Here is a 22313-nt window from a genome sequence, read left to right as displayed (position 1 = left end):
TGCTCCACCCGGGTGCACCGGCCTGCCATGTACTGGAGGAGCAGCTGCTCCGGGATGACCAAAGGGGCCAATCTTGTGACTACTGCAGCTCTGGAATTTGGGACTGACTTTCCCACCAACATCGCCAAGCCACTGTCAGTCAAATTCATATTAGTGGTCCGTGGGATTTAAAATTATGAGTTTGGTGGTCCCTGAGGTCCAAAAGGTTGGCGACCCCTGGTCTGGAGAGTCCAGAGAGGCCACATTTTTCCAGGAGTGTGTATGTGAGAGACACACCAGCAGAGTCAAGGTTACAGTACCCTGGGGTTGTGTGATCTCCTTTTGAGACTTTCTGACAAGCAGTGTCGATACGGAAGCCAGATTCACTTAACAACCATGTTACTAAATCAACAACAGAAGTGATTCACTTAACAAGTGTGGCAAGAAAGGGTGGAAAAGGGGGCAAAACTCACTTAACAAATGCCTCATTTAACAACAGAAATCTTGGGCTCAATTGTGGTCATCAGCCAAAGATGACTTCTTCTGAATTCAAAAATTGTATGTGTGTGTGTGTGCTCTATCCAAAACAGCCACTGCCCTTTGCAATATTCTCCTCTTAACCCATGTATTTTCAGTCTCTCAAAACTGGGTAGCGTAGCAATTCAATCTCAAGTCAAGGAAAGGATGATGCTCAAGTACCCATTAAGTATCATCTTTCGATTAACTGATATTGTAAGTGCTTTTTGTAAAATGGGAAATGACATTTGAACCACTGTGGATGACAGGAATGAATGAAAATACAGTGTATGTCTATCCTGTATTGCAGGGGTGTCACACTCGATTTCATTGAGGGCCACATCAGGGTTGTGTTTGACCTCAGATGGCCAGGCGGGCGTGGCCAGGGTGGGCGTGGCCAGCTCGACGTCACTCATGTTGGAGGCACCTGTGGTGGCCCGAACACTCTGCCAGCAAAAAACAAGCTCGATACAGGTGGCAAGAGGCCATCGCAGCCGAAAACGGAACTTGGGGAAGCCACACATGGCCCTCCCTAGCTCCATTTTTGCTGGCAGAGGTGCCGCAGGCCAGTCCTTCTCTGTTTCCAGGGAGGCCTGCAGGCCAGATCTAAGCACCCCGCAGGCCAGATCCACCCCTTGGGCCTTGAGTTTGACACCCCTGCTGTATTGAGTTTGGAGCTACCATTCTCTCTTCTGCATGGCTAAGTCCAGAGAAATTGACACTTCAATACAAATGCTAGCTCTAATGGAAATAGATCTGTCTTACACAGTACAATAGATAAGTAGGTTAGAGGGAAGCAAAGTGAAACCCAGAGGGGATGGTATAAATAAAATGGATGGAGCATTAATAACACAATCAAATGAAAACAAATAATGCTTTATATCTAGCATTTTGCTTGACAGCTCTATTTCTTTATGCCAAGGAAACAATGGTGTGTGACTCTTCCATGTGCTTGTATTTGTCAGATCTAGAAACCAAAACACTGCAAGGTGTGAAGGGCGAAAACAGTCTCGGCTTCACTGGATCCTTCATTGTGGATAATTCTTCTGTTGAGTTTCAGAAGTTTGCAGACAAAGAGATATTGAGGATACCTGGTCCTCTCACTGCAGATTTCACTGTAAAGGTGAGAAGCTTTGAACAACTGACAAACAATAATATTTTGCAATATTTATACCTGCTTAGTAGTAAGTAGGCTTATGACATTGTCTTCACTTTGCTATAACATTCAAAACTATGTTTCTCCTATAAGTAAAATGTGCTATTCCAAGGTGCCAGACACTTACTATTACAGGTAGTCCTCGACATACAACTAGAATTAAGCCCCAAATTTCTGTTGTGGTGTGGCACAAAGGCAACACAGTCAAATAAGCAAGAAGTGTCCCTTTAGTACTTCCAGCTTTGCCCCCACTGTTCAGGTTACCTTCAGCTGGAGAAAAAAACTCTCCCAAGAACAGTCTTTAAGCGGAGGAAATTCAAAGTACATACAAAGTACATACAAACTGTAAATAAAAATCCACACAAACAATGCTATGGTAATTAACTTGACAGGGCAGGAGAAGGAATTGCAGACTTGAAAGGCCAGCAAAACACACACAGTTCGGAAGATGCCAGGAACCCAGATAAGCCTTGACGATACCAGATAATTCACAATTTGCTCCCAACAGCTTGCTGTATGCAGCTTGCCCTTTTTATACACTGTGTTCCCAGCTGCAGCTAATGAAGGGAATCAGGGCCCTTTCCTCCCCCGTAAGCCATGCAACTCATGTTGCTCCCTTTTCCATTCCTCCCTGCGTGCCCTTGGATAAAGAGTGGGTGGGCCTGGATCTTCCTCTGAACCAACTCTTCCTTGCTCTACCTCTCTCCTGCTCTGGACAGCCGGACTTTGCCCTTCCTCCGTTTCTTCCACAGCCAATGGAGCCATACTCCCACTCCCTGTCAGCTACTAGACCTCCCTCTCTGAATCAGATTCTGACAGGGACATGACATGGTGAGACATTTGTTAAGTGAGTTTTGCCCCCTTTTGTGACCTTTCTTGCCACAGTTAAGAGAATTACTGCTGTTGTTAAATTAGTAGCACAGTTATTAAGTGAAACTGGCTTCCCCATGGACTTTGCTTGTGATAAGGTCGCAAAAGGGGATCCATGACTCAGGGACGCTGCAACCGTCATAAATATGAGCCGGTTGCCAAGCGTCTGAATTTCGATCATGTAACCATGGAGATGCTGCAACAGTCATGAAGTGTGAAAAATGGGTCATAAGTCACTTTTTGCAGTACTGCTGTAACTTTAAATGATCGCTAAATGAATAGTTGTAAGTCGAGGACTACCTGTATATGGGAACTGCAGTACTTCTTGAATTATTGCAAGTAACATAGTCCATAAGTGGCTATGTTGCAATTAAATCTTCACATTATATTAGTCTTCTTCCCTTTGCCTTCCCCCCCATTTCAGAACTACTACAGGAGAATAACTCAGGAAAACCTCTTGAATTGTTAAAGAAACGAGCAGAATTAAGCTCTGCTGTTTGTTACAATGAGCAAGGGAGCTTTGGTTGAGAAATCAACAGATAGCTTAGAAGCTCTGTGTAGAACTGGCAGTGAGAATGAAATTATTTCTTCCCACTAATGTTTTCTTCTCATTAATTTTCTCCTATTCTTCCAAGTAATTGAAAACACATTGCTGAAAGTAAAATACACACATGCTACAGAGAGGTAAGAGGCACAGTGGAATGTAAGCCTTTGAGAATTACAAGATAATAAAACATTTTGGAGCAGATGAAATGGGGTCAGAAGGGCCTGGAGATTTTAAGATATAAGGCGTACAATCTGTATCACGTTTAGGGTACCATAATTTTTCACTGAGAACTCCCAAACAAAAATGGTTTGATGCCATGATCGTTAACAGATAGAAATGTAGATTATGCTGCAAAGGGGATAGTGCCAGTTTCATTGCTACACGATTTAGGCCAGGGGTGTCAACCTCATGGCTCACAGGCTGGATGCATCATGCACTGCCCATGCCAGGTTTAGCAAAGGGAAAAAAAAGTTGCAATATATCACGTGATGTAACATGTCATCACGAGTTTGACACCCCTGGTTTAGACACCAGGACTAGGACCATTGGAGTGTCTGTCTTCCCGTTTGACTCTAACGTTGTTGGCAGTAGACAGTAGTGAAGCAAGTAGAAGTTTTTATCCCATCATAAGGTGAAGCCGAGGCAGGAAATCCTCTTCACCTGCAAGTCATGAGTTGAGGAAAAGATTTCAGTCCATCCCACTCTTCAGCTAGTTTTGGCCTACCTGTGTGAAGCAAAGTGAATGAGTATGTGTAATTATACAAATAGCTTATTACAACCTTGTCTTTTGGGAAATTAGATTGATTGGCTAGGTAGTTAATCAGTGACTGGATAGGTAGTTAATTAGTTAGTTGGTATTTGCAAATCAGGAATAAAATGGATAAATATTACAGTGTTTATGAAGTACTCAGTGCCCTTGAGTGATGGCCTATTTTTTTTCTCTCTGTGAATATTTTCAAGTAAAAGGGGTATGGGTAATTTTGGGTTGTTCCCTTATTTATTTTATTTATTTATTTTTGTCAATTGCTTACAAGATAATAGGTATAAGTAAAACATAATTATGAATACATGGATACATATAAGAAAAATAAAAAATAAAAGAAACAATAGGACAGGGACGGTAGGCACATTGATGCACTTATGCACGCCCCCTACAGACCTCTTAGGAAAGGGGTGAGGTCAATAGTAGATAGTGCAAGGTTAAAGTTTTTGGGGTTTGGGGAAAAAACCACAGAGTCAGGTAGAGTATTCCAGACATTGACCGCTCTGTTGCTGAAATCGTATTTCCTGCAATCAAGTTTGGTGCGATTAACCTTGAGTTTGTATCTATTGTTTGCTCTTGTGTTATTATGGTTGAAGCTGAAGTATTCATTCACAGGTAGGACACTGCAGTGTATGATTTTATATACTATACTTAGATCGGACCAAAGGCGGCGTAGTTCTAGGTTTTCTAGGTCTAGAATTTCAAGTCTGGTGGCATAAGGTATTCTACAACAAGTAGAGGAGTGGAGAACTCTTCTCGTGAAATATTTCTGGACTTTCTCAACTGTGTTAATATCAGATACGTAATGTGGGTTCCAGACTGATGAGCTGTATTCGAGTATTGGTTTAGCAAATGTTTTGTGTGCTCTAGTTATTAGTGTAATATTACCAGAGAAAAAGCTATGTAAGATTAGGTTAACAACTCCTAACGCCTTTTTGGCTATGTAGTTACAGTGGGCTCTAGCACTTAGATCATTAGAGATGAGTATTTCAAGATCCTTGACAGAATTTGGATCATCAACAAGGTCTTGACTATTCAGCCTGTATTTTATTTTCTGATTTTTTTTTGCCAATATGTAGGACAGAGCATTTATTTGTTGAGATTTGAAGTTGCCATTTGTTTGACCATTCTGATACATAGTCAAGGTCTTTTTGAAGGGTAGAAGTATTGTCTGTGGTGTTGAATAGCTTTACATCATCAGCGAAGAGAATGCAGTTGCTCTTGATATGATCACAGAGGTCATTTATGTAGAGTATGAGAAGAGTTGGTCCTAGAACACTGCCTTGGGGGACACCACTGTTGACAGGTACAGAATTTGATAGGACACTCCCAATATTGACCATTTGTTGTCTGTTTGACAGAAATGCTTCTATCCAGTTATGTAATTGTCCAGAGATACCATATGATTTTAGTTTTAGGAGTAGTTTGTCATGTACCACTGAATCAAAGGCTTTGCGGAAGTCTATGTAGATTGCATGTATTGCTTTGCCCTGATAGAGTTGTGTAGTCTATATGTTTTTGCAGTGTAAGAGTTGCAGATTACATGATAGTTTTTTCCTGAAACCAAATTGTTTATTAGAGAGTAGGTTATTTGTTTCTAAGTGGAGGATGATGGATTGGTTAATAATTGATTCCATGACTTTACAGGTGATGCAGCATAAAGAGATTGGTCTGTAATTTTTCAACTAGGCTGGGGTCTCCCTTTTTGAAGATGGGGATGACCGTGGCTTGTGACCATAGTTTTGGCAAGGAGCTGGTCCTGGCCCTTCCCCTTTCATCTCTAATACCAACTTCATTGTTCAGAAGATTTTGCCAGATTTTCTACAGAAGATATGGATTGAGATGTGGGAGATAAAGTGCAGATGAAAATTTTGTAGTTCCTTGAGGTCTTCCTTTAGCAGAAGGACCACAACATCACACATTCTATTTATCTTGCTATGCTAGGTTGAATTTTATGGATTTTATAAATCCAGATAGTTTCAGTTGAATCTGGATGTTACTTTTTATTGTCATCCATTTCAATTTGGTCTTCCATACGAGATATACTACTCGACCTGTTTCGGTTGCTTGGTGAAATGACTTAAGTTGGAAGAGAGAGAGAGAGAGAGAGAGCATTTCTGATAATTTTCCTAAATATTATTTCTCCAATGTTTGGTGGTATATTAACCATGATGCCTTTTTGGATCATCTGTGGCAGGATTAGGCCTTGAAGAAGGTGTTTTGTAGTCATTTCTATCTTTCCTAGGTGCTGCAGCTTGTTTCTCAAACCCTCAGCAGACGTCCTGAGGAATCTTTAGGATTGCAGCTTTTCCTCCATGATGTTCAATGTCAGTCATAGCTTTAGAATGCAGTGGAATTGAGAAAGAACAATTCAGCTCTTGTTCTTATAATCTGAAAAATCTGGATGGCTATTGACTACTTATTCTTCAATTAGGAAATGTTGCCTGATTTATGGGTCAGTTTATTGAAGGTGACTTCCCAAGTTGCTGTCTCTCAGGGACCTATTTTAATATTTTCTATGGGAATGTTAGTTATTTACAAACCAGTATGGTATTTAATGAAATATTACAGCTATTAATGCAAAAGGAACGTTAGGCCTATGCGTTTCAGTGTTTAATATTCCCCAAAATAAGATAAATTATTTAGAAACAAAGAAGACATCAATTGCTTCAGGGTTTTTAGGATTTATATATCGTGGTGAAGTTTTTATACTCAGTCAATGAAAGGGAACTCATGCACATTATTTAATAAAAAACATTAGGTAACAGTTCATAACTAATACCAGTATTATTCGCTCTTATTCTTGCTTTAGCTTTTGGGATAGTTTAAATTTCTAAGTCAGAGCAAAAAGAGCCCAAAATGTGTGATGTAAGTAGGAAATGTAAGCAATCAGATTTAGAATCAGTTGGTCAATATCTGATATTCCACCCTTCCACCTACACTGCCAACTGCAAAAATACTTTCTCACCAAAGTTTTGTCAGTTTTGTAATCATTATATTCCATCCCATGCGTCTTTTTTAAAACAATAAACATCAGTTTGTCTGATTCCTTTCCCCTCATTCGCCTAGCAATGCTATTCCACCCCCACCAGACTGTGGTTAATTGCAACACATTCCCACCCAAGAGTGTTGGGGTTGGTAGTACGGGCTATGTGTATAATTTCCCAGTTTTGTTTGGGAGAAAGATCTGCATCTGTCTTTTTTCCTTGTCAGGGAAGACAGATAATCAAGCAGACAACACAACAAAAATCCTTGGGGAGATCAGTTGTTATGTCTTCCTGACTTTTGAGGTGGAACTTCCCAACCCCTTCTCCTAGGCCCCATGGAGTCTCTCTTCTCATTTATTTTGCTGTGCCTGGGATCTCAGAAACATGATTTTTTTTTTAAGGTTCAGGCAACGCTATTGATAGTATTTCTTTTTTTCCTTTTCCTTTTTTGTTTAGTTAGCATTTTCCCCCTCCAATGCTGTTCTTAATCTATATTTATACTGGAAATTTCAGAAGAGCTAAAAGCATTGGAGAGGATGTACATCTTTCCTGGATTCACTGTACTTTTCTGTCATTTCAAATCCATGGGTGATTCATGACTTTCTGTCATGTGCAAGGAAATAAAAAACTTTTGCTGAGCAAAATGGTACTTATCCATACAAGAAGCCTCCTCCTTCACTGCATAGGAAACATGTCTTCTTTCAGCTGTAGCTCCCTTTTTTCCTTCTGGGAATATATATCACTATTAACTTGATTAAAAGAAAGCTGCAGGCTCTCATCAATAGACTAAAACTTTTATATCCTTCAACATGTCTCAAGCACTTCTGCCTTCCTCTTTTATGACCTCTTGCTTTTCCTTTTCTTTTTTGCAACCTAGGGATTCTGAGTTTTGTCATTGTGTTTCTCTTCTGTTTCAGGGGGGAAAATAATGCTATTTCTTCTCTGATAGTTTCCTTTTTTCTGGTTTATTTCTTTGTTTATTTGAACAATAGAATGGTTTTTGAACCAAGGAAATAAGCATGGGAACTTGCTTTATACAGATACAATCATGTACACTCGATATTATCTATGCCAGCTTTTCCCAAATCCATTGAAGGGCAAAACCCACATTGGTTGGATATCTTAGGCCTCTTGTTTCCAATGCACATACGTCAGTTTATTAATATTTGTCTGCATTGACCAGCAGAAGTTTCTCACGTAACTGTAAGTAAATCTTTCGTGAAAGCCTTTTTCCAGCCGTATCCGGAAACATTTCAACAATCTATGATCCACATCTTTGATTTTTGGCTTTGACGGCTTTCTTTGAGTGCAGTTTGCGAAAAAAATCTCCGACAGCTTTTAGAAAAGCATTAATTTTCAGCATTAGGAAGCTGATAATTCAGGTGTTTTTATTTGCTTAATTATTTATCTAGAATAATCACCCTATTTTAAGAGATAATATTGTTCTGAACTAATAGCACTAATAGCACTTAAACTTATATACCACTTCACACTGCTTTACAGCCTTCTCTAAGAGGTTTACAGAGTCAGCATATTGCCTCCAACAATCTGAGCCCTCATTTTACCCACCTCGGAAGGATGGAAGGCTGAGTCAACCTTGAGCCTGGTGAGATTCGAACTGCCAAATTGCAGGCAGCCAGCAATCAGCAGAAGTAGCCTGCAGTACTGTACTCTAACCACTGCGCCACCAACGCTAATGATCTTATGCCCTCCCTCCCAAAATAGAAAGGGTAACTTACCAATCATCATAAAAACTATTACTTATGATAATCTAGGACCCACCCTGCAAGATACAGTAGATGACAGGGCTAAAATGATTAACGTGTCCATAGGTTTAATGGCAAGTATTACACCTTTTATCTATTTAAATATTTAATTGTCATTTCTCTATTTGGGAGCGAGCCCCTTTGCACAAGTGTTGAATTTATGCTTCTGGATACGGAAGTTGCTTATCTGAAGATAATGGTGGAGGACTTTCACTTATTACAATGTAAATTCATTGTTCTAATTATACCTGGATTACAGACTAATTTTACCTGTAGCTTTTCTTCTTTTCAGATTCATTATGTTGGTGTTGCTGACAGTACAGTTCAGTTTATTTTCTATCAACCTATTATCCACCGATGGAGAGAAACTGATTTTTTTCCTTGTTCTGTATCCTGTGGTGGAGGTAATGAATATAACACTTTTTTCTGTACTGCAGTTCTAAAAAGCACTGATACACATCACACCTAGTTCTGTTTTTATTTTCTTATGGTTCTTCCTTCCTTCCTTCCTTCCTTCCTTCCTTCCTTCCTTCCTTCCTTCCTTCCTTCCTTCCTTCCTTCCTTCCTTCCTTCCTTTTTTGGTTGTAAATATTTGTAGAGTCTTTATTTTGAATGCTGATTTGTCTTTAATTACCGTGGTACAGTACAATGCATCTACCTCCAGAAAGGTCTTCGAAGAAAAAGTTCTCATCTCTCATATTTAGTCTACTCTTTTTAAAATAAACTATATTTTTCTAAAAGCCAAATGGAAAAGTGACTGATTATTAGATAACTACAATCCCTAAGTTTTAATATCACTATTTTTTTTATTTGTTCCCTTATTCATAGCCTATCTATCTTTTCCTAATTATTCCATATTTTATAAAATTACTGATTACAATTTAAAAGTATAGTTCCTTAAATAATTGTTATATACTCAAATTTTCTGTGCTAAAAGAGGAGTTGAAGTCATGCATATGTGTGTGTGTGTGTGTGTGTGAAGTTTTCACGGGTATTTATATGTATGGTATTCAGCTTTGTTCAGGTATTTTCCCACGTCATTATAGTTGTGCTTTTAAAGTTGTAGCAATGTTTCAGCAGAATCTCATCTGCCATCATCAGGCTTCTTTATAGTGTTTGTCTGGAAGCCAGGTTTTATTTGGGTAGCTGGCTGGGGCGTATTTGGGCTGGAGGTACCACAATCCAGGCAAGCACCTGTACACAAACAGACCCTCACTAATACCTCCAGCCCAAACACGCAAATAAAACCTAGCTTCCTAATAAATAATTATCAGCCATTCACAAGAAACCAAGCTGTACTAAGAAACCCCAATGCACAAAACACAATGTTGCCAACCAATCAAGAACACAGCAACTCGAAGACCAATAAAAACAGACCTAGTCTCCCAACCAATCAGAATGAGGAAAAAACCATTCAAATAAAGCAGAAAGCCAGCACCAAATTCAAACAAAAAACAGCTGCCAAGCCTGACACATAAGATTAAAAAGAAACTAATACACAAGGATGGCAGATGAGATTCTGCCGAAACATCGCTATAATAAAAGCACAAATATTAAGACGTGAGAAAATAACCAAAGAAACCTAAATACATATATATACCTGCAAAAACATAAGAAAACATAGATAGATAGATAGATAGATAGATAGATAGATAGATAGATAGATAGATAGATAGATAGATATTTGTTTTCTGAGGTTCTCGCGGGTATTTGTATGTGGATCTTTGGTTATTCGGGTTTTCTCCCTCGTAAGATTGGCAGTATCTGAGCAACGTTTGCGATGAAGTCTCATTCATCATCTTCAGGCTTGTGTCTTCAGCGAAGCACAGAGCCGAAGACACAAGCCTGAAGATGATGAATGAGACTTCATCGAAATGTTGCCTAGATACTGCCAATCTTACGCGGGAGAAAACCCGAATAACCAAAGATCCATATATATATATATATATATATATATATATATATATATATATATATATATATATTTGTTCTACTCACCAATTCCACCCACGCTTTCTACAGTTTTGTAAACAACAAACTAGAAGACTCAAGGTTCATCCCACCCCTGAAAGGACCTAATGGTAAAGACTGCAACGATGACACTATTAAAGCCAACCTCTTTAACACATTCTTTGGCTCAGTATTTGTAAACAGCAATGGATCATGCCCAGTATTTCCTAGTCAAACCACAGACAACTACAATGATCTAATACATATCGATTTTATAGAAGACAATGTTGAAAAAGCACTACACAATCTAAAACCATCTCTATCTATTGGACCGGATGGAATATGTGCCTACTTCTTTAAAAAAACTACCCACTGCCATAGCCAAACCTCTAAGCATAATCTTTGAAAAATCTTTCAGGACCAGCTCCTTGTCAAAACTATGGTCACAAGCCACGGTCATCCCCATCTTCAAAAAGGGAGACCCCAGCTTAGTTGAAAATTACAGACCAATCTCCTTATGCTGCGTCCCCTGTAAAGTGATGGAATCAATTATTAACCAATCCATCATCCTCCACTTAGAAACAAACAACCTACTCTCTAATAAACAATTTGGTTTCAGGAAAAAACTATCATGTAATCTGCAATCTTTATATATATACACATATATCCTAATTGCTGCCTTTTAAATAATGAGAATATGTAAGCCCAAGGCAGGACCAAAGAGGTAATCTACTCCCAGGGTCGGGGTTTATAATATGGCTAGAGCTGTGCAAAGAACAAGTTCATGGTTGGGAACTACTCTTTGACCCTCGATCACTCTAGATCTTCACATTAAAAAATGATGGGTGGCAAGGAGTTGTCACTGTAGTACATCTGGTTTATCTGGTACATCCATTGTTATTATTTGGAGTTGGTTTGATCTGGCTGAGAAGGTTTAAAAAGTCATCCCATAGCTGTCCAAGTAACTTTGCTTTATCAAGACAAAAAATTGTTTTTAACTAATTTTATAGTACATTCATTGTCAGACCTGTTGCCATATGCTAAATAAATAAATGTCAGATCTGCAGCTTGCTTAAAGCATGACATCCAAGTTATTAGTTTCCTAAATCAAACGAAGGGGGAGAGGTTAATACCTTTTTGTGCATACAGAGCACTATATATAATGACTTCTTAGTGTGCTTAAAAGCCTATGGTTTGACCTTTCCACTGAAGGTTTAATCATTTTTGAAGACTCCATTTTCACTCTAGTAATTGTCACCATGGCTCATAAATAAAACCTCAGAGGGAGCTATCCAGCCTCTGTGGTCAAGGATAGTAGCACCTTCTCTTCAGAAAAGACAATTGGCTTCTGGTAATTGAAATGAGATAACCACAGCTGATACTCCCATATAGGAAATTAGAGATGGGGAATGAGAAAAATGCACAGAAGGAGGCTTCCATTGAAGAATGCAAAGCTGGGCTTCAAGGCAAAAGATAAATCACCCAGAACTTATGAGTAGCTAGGGAGATCTTGTGCTTTCTTTTTTATTTCTTTGTTAAGTTCATTTTCTGTGCTCACTCTTAGAAGTTCAAGATTTGTATAGGGGGGAAAAAAGCAATCCAGCACATTAAATCACTAAAAGAGAAGCATAAAATATCACATGGGGTGAGCTAAGTAGAAGCTAGGAACCATCTTTCATATACAGACAAGCACAGGCAAATTACAAACGACACCACTTCTACCAACTGCAAGCAGAATTCATCAATTTTGAATGATAATATATACAGGTGAAACTCGAAAAATTAAAATATCGTGCAAAAGTTCATTTATTTCAGTAATGCAACTTAAAAGGGGAAACTAATATATGAGATAGACTCATTACATGCAAAGCAAGATAATTCAAGCTGTCATTTGCCATAATTGAGATTATTATGGCTTACAGCTCATGAAAACCCCAAATCCACAATCTCAGAAAATTAGAATATTACATGCAATCAATAAAACAAGGATTGTACATAGAACAATACCGGACCTCTGAAAAGTATAAGCATGCATATGTACTCAGTACTTGGTTTGGGCCCCTTTTGCAGTATTGACTGCCTCAATGCGGCGTGGCATGGAAGCTATCAGCTTGTGGCACTGCTGAGGTGTTATGGAAGACCAGGATGCTTCAATAGCGGCCTTCAGCTCTTCTGCATTGTTCAATCTCATGTCTCTCATCTTTCTCTTGGCAATGCCCCATAGATTCTCGATGGGGTTCAGGTCAGGTGAGTTTGCTGGCCAATCAAGCACAGTAATCCCACGGTCATTGAACCAGGTTTTGGTGCTTTTGACAGTGTGGGCAGGTGCCAAGTCCTGCTGGAAAATGAAGTCATAAAGCTCGTCCGCAGAAAGAAGCACGAAGTGCTCCAAAATCTCCTGGTAGACGGCTGCGTTGGCCCTGGACTTAATGAAGCACAGTGGACCAACACCAGCAGATGACATAGCTCCCCAAATCAACACAGACTGTGGAAACTTCACACTAGACTTCAAGCATCTTGCAGTGTGTGCCTCTCCATTCTTCCTCCAGACTCTGGGTCCTTGGTTTCCAAATGAGATGCAAAAGTTGCTCTCATCAGAAAAGAGGACCACTGAGCAACAGACCAGTTCTGTTTTTCTTTAGCCCAGGTAAGACGCTTCTGACGTTGTTTGTTGTTCAGGAGCGGATTGACAAGAGGAATAGGACATTTGAAGCCCATGTCCAGGATCCATCTGTGTGTGGTGGCTCTTGATGCACTGACTCCAGCCTCAGTTCCCCCCTTGCGAAAGTCCCCAACACTTTTGAATGGCCTTTTACTGACAATCCTCTCCAGGCTGCGGTCATCCCTGCTGCTTGTGCACCTTTTTCTTCCACGCTTTTCCCTTCCACATAACTTCCTATTAATGTGCTTTGATACAGCACTTTGGGAACATCCAACTTCTTTTGCAATTACCTTTTGAGGCTTTCCCTCCTTATGGAGGGTGTCAGTGATGGTTTTCTGCACAACTGTCAGGTCAGCAGTCTTTCCCATGATTGTGCTTCCTACTAGACCAGACTGAGGGACCATTTAAAGGCTCAGGAACCCTTTGCAGGTGTTATGGCTTAATTAGCTGGTTAGAGTGGGACACTTTGAGCCTAGAATATTGAACCTTTTCACAATATTCTAATTTTCTGAGATTATGGATTTGGGGTTTTCATGAGCTGTAAGTCATAATCATCTCAATTATGACACATCACAGCTTGAACTATCTTGCTTTGCATGTAATGAATCTATCTTATATATTAGTTTCACCTTTTAAGTTGCATTACTGAAATAAATGAACTTTTGCACGATATTCTAATTTTTCGAGTTTCACCTGTATATATTTGATTTGCCTTTAAGTTATGCATCTGAAGTTAAAGATATGTAACACAGTATATGATATTTGAATGTTATTCCTAAGATGTATATTCAGGTTTGAACATAACTAAGTGAGCCAGCCCAGAGCCCAGAGCTATATTTAACCCCCCAATTCATTTGCAGCTTAATGATAATGGATGGAAACTGAAAGTGTTGCCCAGGAAAAGAGCCATTAAAATAGATTCAATACACATAATAAAACAATAAAAACATTGATAACTAGCTAACTGGGTGTGAGAGAGATTATTTGTACTTGTGTGTGTGTATGTGTGTGTTGTATACACTAGTTCATGTAACACAACTCCATTTCTACCATCCCCTACCCACAGTGGCCCTTAGCTTCCACAAAAGTTTTAAAGTGTTGTTTCCCTGATCTGCAACATTGCCATCATTGTTTGGCCCTTCTTCGATAACATAAAAAACATTACGTTTGTTTGTTTATCTTTCATTTTAAGGTGTTTTTGTAAGAAAAATTTACTATGGAAAAATCACTATGGAAATTGTACATTGGCTATAAATCAACATGCTTTTAATTGTAGGGTCCTCTAATGAGATACCTTACGCTAGCAGATATATAGTTATGCTTAGAAGATGTATGTGCTGTGTTTTAGTTTTGCGTTACAAACCATAAATGAGATTTCTTGCAGGAATGTTACTACTTCAAGTTACAATCGGTTTGTCCATTTACATACTACTGGTACTAACACTCTCCTATTTGTACCTTTAGTTAGCCCAAACAGTGCGTCACAACACAATTTTTTTTTTGCATCAAGATGTCTCAAATTTGCTAACTGAAAGAAAGTATGCCCCTTTATTCCTGTGTTGAAATACCAAAGGTTGTCATACCAGTTGTATTCACAGAATTGTGGCTGCTGTAGCCTTGCCACAGTCAATTGCCACCACATGATCATGATTTCCAGGGGCTCCCTGCCAGTTTCCCACAATCAAAGTCAATGGAGAAGCCTGCAGGAAGTTGAAAGTTGCCCATGTTCCCACTACTTTTTTGCCTACCTTTGATCATTCTGCATCTCAGATTTAACAGATAATCAGAGTTGGAAGGGACCTTATAGGTCATCTAGTCCAAGCCCCCTCCACCCCAGCAGACCCTACACCATTTCTGACAAATGGCAGTCCAATCTCTTCTTGAAAGCTTCAAGTAATGATGCTCCCACAACTTCCAAGGGCAAGCTGTTCCATTGGTTGATGGTTCTCACTGTCTGAAAGTTTCTCCTTATTTCCAGGTTGAATCTCCCCTTGTTCAGTTTCCATCCATTATTCCTTGTCTGACTTACAGGCACGTTAGAAAATAGCTAGACCCCTTCCTCTCTGTGACAGCCCCTCAAATATTGGAAGACTGCTATCATGTCTCCCCTGGTCCTTCTCTTCACTAGACTAACCAAGCCCAGTTCCTGTAACCGTTCTTCATATGTTTTAGTCTCCAGTCCCCTAATCATCCTGGTTGCTCTTCTCTGTAATTTTTTTAGAGTCTCAACATCTTTTTTATGATGTGGTGACCAAAACTGGATGCAGTACTCTAGGTGTGGTCTTACTAAGGCTAATCTCTATTTCGGTAAAGGATATCTCTGAAAGAAATGACCCAGTGGGTTGCCTAGTGGGGCCTCATTGTTATTCAGATTAGTAGACCATACTTGCTTGTCGATGTGGAACTGCATAGCTGTCCTTATCTTTACCCGATCTCAATTTTTTTTAAGGTTATCAGCTCACATCTGCCGAATGCTACGATCTGAGAAGCAATCGAGTGGTAGCTGACCAATATTGCCACTATTACCCTGAAAACATCAAGCCAAAGCCAAAACTCCAAGAGTGCAACCTAGATCCTTGTCCAGCAAGGTACATCTGTTAACAATTTTGAGACGCTGTTTATACTGAGATACAAACAGGTTAATTATTTTCTTTTAAAATTTCTCAGGGATTTATTAAGATTCCTTAGTAGAATGTGGATAGAATGTTTGTGTTATATTTGGACAACAGCAACAGCAAAAAGAGTGGCTCGCTATTTATCAAGAGCTTAAATACTTCCTCAACAAGCAAACAAGCTGCAGAAAACTAACGTGGCATAACATAAAAGAAGGCATTTAGATCAGTAGGGTTCTTTTTAATGGAAACGTTTTTGAGTGAACATTCAGATATTTGATTTTTTTAATCATGTCACAAGTACAGGTAGTCCTCAACTTACAGCAGTCTGTTTAGTGACATTTTGAACTTACAATAGCACTGAAAAAAGGGACTTAAGACCATTTTTCACACTTACAACTGTTGTAGTATTTCCATCAAAATTCAGATGCTTGGCAATTGACTAATATTTATGACAATTACAGTGTCCCGGAGTCACGACATCACTTTTTGAGACCTTCTGCCAAGTAAAATCAGTGTGGAAGCCAGATTCACTTCATAATCATGTTACTAAATTAAGATGCTGCAGTGATTCACTTAAACATGGCAAGAAAGGCGGTAAAATAGGGCAAAATTCACAGAACAACTATCTCATTTAGCAACAGAAATTTTGGGCTCAATTGTTGTAGGTTCAGGACTACCTGTAGTAATAATAACTTAGAAAATGAACTAAGCCAGACAATTCACAGATTATACAACAACAGGAGAGATTTGCAATAAAAAGGGGTTTAAAAAATAATATGTTCTATTTTTAAAGTATTTCAGTACAATTTGAAATCATATTTTATATTGATATTTCAGTTTAAAAGTTGAATTAAAACAGAAAGTAAAAAAATAGAACAACATGGAAAGAGATTGTACAAACAGGAGAGATTTAAATTTAAGGCATTATTGGATTCAAAGAAGGAGCATGAACCAAGAAGAGTAGCAACAAAAAATATATGTGGAAAGGACGAGCGGAGCAATAGGAACAGTTTTGCTTTCTGCAGTCTCACTGAAAGAAGTTCTTGTGGCCTATAGAAAATATATCACATTCCATATAAGCCTTGCACAGCGTTGGACTGTCTGGGAAGGGGGAGAAATTACATCAGGTACAAGACTTGGTTAGAGTACAGATGCGATCCATCCTCTGAATTCTGAACAAGCCTGATGATTAGAGAAATGGAGCCCACATTACTGTATTTGCAGATGAACATCTGGCTCTCCAAAAGAGATCAAAGTAGGTGTAGATAATCCCTTTTGCCATTGTTGTTATATAATAGATGACTCACATATTCCATTTATTTCTAAGAATTGATCTTGTTATTTTCTGATTGAATTTTGTACACAGGCTTGATCGTTCAAAGGCAGATATGTTAAGAGAGGTATCTACATGGTGCAGGCTAACTAAGAGATGGGAAGAAAGAGAGATTTAAAAAATACTTCTGAATAGACCCTAGGTATAATGCACTACAGGTCTGTGTGGTTGAGAAAGTTTCGGGTTGTGTACAGGTGATTTTGGGAGAGTAGACAGTAAGTATACAGGAATGTAAAAAAAGTGAATACATGTGCGAACAAATCAAAATGGCACTGACTGCCATTAAAAAAAGAGAGGCATTGTGAAGCTTTTTAAAAGCACAAAGCTTTTTAAAAGCACAAAGCTTTTTAAAAGCACAAATGTTGATAAAGACCTGTCTGACTTTTGCTATCTCAGTTCCAGTTTATGATGAGGTAGCAGATATAGAATCTTGTAGCTGAGGGAACATACATTTATATCATTAGCTGATCCTTTGCATTGGAGAGATTAGTGTAATTGTGTATCGGTTTGCGATGGCTAAAAATAATTTAATGTTAGAAGCATATACGTTCTTTGCAGCAAGAACTTCATTACCAGTAATTTGGATTCTGGCTTCTTCAAGGGGTGGAGCGAAGGAGGGCTAGAGTGGGAAGATTCAAGAGTAGTTGACACTGCTTTGACACAGGGCATAAGAGCTGTGTGCCCTCTCTTAGAGAAGCCTTATCTCAATCCAACCTTATATGAAAAACTATTATCTTGTCTCCAATCTGCCAATTTGGAGAAGATTGTAGAGAAGAAAGTGGCCAAAGAGAGCCTTGGATGAAGTAGATTATCTAAATCATTTCCAATTCAAACTCAGGCTGGACATGGAATCAAAGCAGCAATGATCATTCTGGTTACATGATCTATATCAGAACCTTGAAAATGATAATTCTCCTGCTCCTAATAGGACTTCCAGCAACTTAAAATAGTATTGACCATATTTATGTGGGGATCCTTTCCTACTGTAGTAGTAGTGGTTCCAGTCAATATTCTGGTAGGGAGGATTCTCTACCCTACTATTGTAACAAGTATATGAAACCACTAGGGATGGTCAACCATCAGTTTGAGGTAAGGTATCATTACATTTTCATACCAGTTTAAGTTGATAGTTTTGCTGTTCAGCTATTGGGAGACAACTGCCCATAATCTTTTGACTGTCATCTCTGACCTGGATTGAATGGTACTTCCCCATTCAGGAGTGGTGTGCAACTTGGGGAAGGCTTCCCGGACTGTCAAGGCTTGCTCAATGAACAGGTGATAGCGGTGGCCTGGAAGGCCTTTCTGCAGCTCCATCTGAAGTTGCCCCCTTTCCTAGATTAGGGGACCCTTCAGAAAATCATTCGTGTCCTGGTCACCTCATGGCTCGTCCCCTGCAATGGACTCTGGGTGGCACTACCCTCGAAGATGAGCTGGAAGTTGTAGCTGTTCCATAATGCAGCAGCATAAACAATAATGGGTAGGCCTTGGAGTGCCAGTTTGTTTCCAGGCGCAATTCAAGATCCTGGTTGATTCCTGTAAGGCCTACATGGCATAGGGGCCTGATTACCTCAGAGACCATATATCTCCCATAGTATCTGGTGGGGTTGGTATGTTCTGATTTTTTTTTCAATTCAACAATGCCATTTGACGGGAAATCAGAAGCTTGCCTTCTCTATAGTGGCACCTGCCCTATGGAATTAAGATCTAAACAGCCCCCACTTTGCTAGTATTTTGAAGAGATCTGAAGAGCCTGGTTAGGATGACTAAAGCTTCCTTTTAACCTTGGTTGTTTTCTTTTGTTTCCATCTGGGTTGTAAATTAACTGTAAATGAAGAAGCTTAAGTGCCTGGGACTTATAAAATTCAAACATACAAGCACCTGCCACCTAACATTCCTGACTTAACAATTGCCAGTAAGAAAGTCTGGATAGTGTACATGGCAGTACCTGGAGACAAGAGAAGGGAAAAGAACAAACTGGAGAAAATAAATAAAAAATACAAAGTCCTGCAAATAGAAGTAGAATGGCTGTGGCGAAAGAAAGCACCACTTGAATACAATCAACATTGACAAAATCACCATCAGCCATTGGCACTTTATACTTGGAACAGTTTATATCTCCCAGCAGTACATTTTAAAAATATTTTTACTATTATTATTATTATTATTATTATTATTATTATTATTATTATTATTATTATTATTATTATTTAATTTCCATCCAAATGTGTGTGAACAGAGTTGGTTCCGGGTATCATTCTTATATTTATCCATTTCAAAATAACAGTATTAATAATCGCTATCACATTTATCCATTTTAAGTAATTCTCATTATATTATTCAAACATACATAGGCAAAAAATGTCTAACTCTTCATCTTTATCTCTGTCTTCTTGTTCAATCTAAACAGTTCTCTATTGTATCTGAACAAATTTGACTAGGTATCATTTATATTAATCCAATTCACGCTAACATTGTTAATAATCTGTGTCACATTTATCAAAATTTATCAAATTTATATAATCTTTATTTGAATATTTAAACATACATAAGCAAAAAATGCCTAACATCTCATCTTTATCTATCTTTCCTGTTCAATCTAAACATTTCTCTATTTATCAAACATTAACCTCTGCCTTTCCCATATTCTTGAGGACTTGATAGGTGGATAACAATGTCAAATCCAGCCTAAATATCTGGCTGACTATGCAACAAACCATGATAATAATTACAATGATTTTATAATATATTTAAAGGTGAGGCTTCCTTGGTGTTCTCTTTCTTTGAGCAAAAAGTCTAGGAATAAGTACTTATTTCAAACCTCTTAGCTACTACAATTGGGGATGATATGATAAGATGGGATAAGAAAGAAAGAAAGAAAGAAAGAAAGAAAGAAAGAAAGAAAGAAAGAAAGAAAGAAAGAAAGAAAGAAAGAAAGAAAGAAAGAAAGGCAGAGGTGGAGAAAGCATTCCACTTGTCCCATTATCTCAGAAAGCAGAGACAGAGCAAGAATATTTTTCTTTGTCCCCTTTATACCATTAACTATTCATAGAAGGAGAGTACTTAAAGAGCCTCTATCTATACGCAAATATTTGGATATTCTTCCAAATGACTTTGGAGACTGTGGTTTTGAGCAGAGGAACTGGGAAAAAAAGCTTAATTGTTCTGTTGCTTTCTGCTCAATACAAACAGTGGATTCAGGTTCCTGTGCTGGGTAGAATTTGGGTCTCTTATCAAATGTGAGATGAAAAGGGCTGTACATTAGTGCTTATTATGGATAAAAGCATACATTGGAAAAGTCATGAGAATGCTTTCTTCACTAATCATAGAGGTCTCTTCAGTTCATTTCAAACTGGCAGATCCTGCTGGAAATTTCTTACCACTTTCCCCTTGCTCTGTCATCACAATGCTGAAATGTATTTGAATACTATAGATCAGCATAGCTGGCTGGAGAATTCTGGGAGTTGAAGTCCACAAGTCTTAAAGAGTCCAAGTTTGGAGTCCTCTGCTGTAGATAGTAATAATAAAGCAAGTACTGGAGCACATCACACCAGACATGTGATTGGAAGGCAAAATCGTGAAACTGCATCTCACTTACTTTGACCATGTCATGCAAAGGAATTCACTGGAGAAAGCGATTACGTTCGGAAGAGTTTGTGGTAAAAGAAAACCAGACTGCCAAAGAACATGGCAGCTGGAGACCTATCAACACTGACGACAGACAGAGCATAGAGAAAACCAAAGAAATAGTGAAAGATCAGAAGATGCAGAGAGACCTGGTCATAGAATAGCCAGGAGTTGGACACAACTGAATAGATAACATCATCATCTTCAATAAGGCAAATGTGACAGCAAATTTATATTCCTATCTCCGTTACATCCATGCTCAGAAGGCCAATCAGAAGCGGCATATTTTATACAATAAGAACTTCTGCAAGTTTAAAATATATGGAGGGTTCTATCTGAAAAAAAGTTAGCTGCCCTTACAGGCCACAATTACTAGGACCTGACGTGTATCAGAGGAACAGGAGCATGGGCACTTTGTAGAGGGCAGATAATAAGTCTGGCTCCTTATTCTGGGCTGTGTGAGTCATTAAGAGTTGGGACATCTATTTATGTGGTGCTTTGATCTTTCAGGAGAGAACTTTTTCCCTCATGCAGATGTACATAAAAGATATAAGTGATGAGTCATGATCATAGTCATCATAAATGCATTCATCATGAATCAAAAGATACAATGCTTAGTGATAGTCATAGGATACCATATGTACGTATGGGAAAAAGAAGAAAATTCTCTCTACATATCCTGTTTTTCTATTTGTGAACAGGGAATTTTTAAAAAATCATATTCTGGACTTTCCAGAGCTATGCAAGCTTTGTCAATGCTGGTAAGGAGGGAACAACGTTCTAATATTCACAGAGAGATAGACAGTCAGGCACCACAGCTCTGCTGTTGGAAAACTGATTGTTCTTCCATTAGGAAGAGCGAGGTTGATATTGAAACGAGGCAGAAGCAACCCCTGCCTTTCTTGAATCACTGCCATTTTCCATCTGTTGGGGGACAGAGTTGTAAATATTGTGAACCCCCTAAACTAATGTTCTGACCTTAGGTGCATTGGAAGAAAATTATCCTCTTACTGGTTGCAGTTCGGTTCACTAATGTACATGGAGGGATGCCAGCTTACCTGTTGCCAATCTTTGGCTGGCACAATAAACATAAGAAGATAAGCAATGATTACAGGAACAGTTCCCAATCATGGTAAGTTCCTGCAATTATTGAACTATCACTATGGGGAAAATAAAAAAAAAGAATTGCCATCCCGCATCAGTAAAATTGGCCTCCGTGAAATAAGTCATTCTCCTGCAAACATTACTGTAGAGTTTGGATTACACCTGGGATATTATGCTCATTGTATGATTTGGTGCCGAACAACTTTATTTTACTGCTAGTAAAATAAATTGAAGGTGTAATTGCCTCCACCTAAATCTAAAGAGATGAGTCTTTGGTAGCAAGAGAGTAATTTTTATAATACAATGAATCTTTGATCTATTGGTCCTCAGCTCAGCAAGCTTTGAATGCAGTGGACAAAATATGTGCATGTATGTACTGTATATGCTTTTGTACATGGGCAAAATCTCATTTGCCTTTTTATATATACATAAAGTTTCACT

At 38.7% G+C, this 22313-nt stretch overlaps 1 protein-coding gene across 4 annotated transcripts in view; it reads left to right on the top strand.

The window, feature by feature from the left end:
* The window catches only part of ADAMTSL1 (ADAMTS like 1), a 507559-nt gene that overhangs the window by 374050 nt on the left and 111196 nt on the right, over positions 1–22313 (top strand). For all 4 annotated transcript variants that reach the window (XM_087926578.1, XM_087926579.1, XM_087926577.1 and 1 more), the window contains 3 exons: positions 1461–1618; positions 8877–8988; positions 15646–15784. In XM_087926578.1, coding sequence (XP_087782704.1) covers positions 1461–1618; positions 8877–8988; positions 15646–15784 — 409 coding nt within the window. The remainder of the gene's footprint in view (positions 1–1460; positions 1619–8876; positions 8989–15645; positions 15785–22313) is intronic.

The sequence above is a fragment of the Pseudonaja textilis genome, chromosome 2 (assembly GCF_049901715.1).
Source record: "Pseudonaja textilis isolate UNSWEBS1 chromosome 2, rPseTex1.2, whole genome shotgun sequence".
Classification (NCBI taxonomy): Eukaryota; Metazoa; Chordata; class Lepidosauria; order Squamata; family Elapidae; genus Pseudonaja; species Pseudonaja textilis.
Note: the sequence above shows the minus strand (reverse complement) of the source record. Positions and strands in the feature narration are given on the sequence as shown.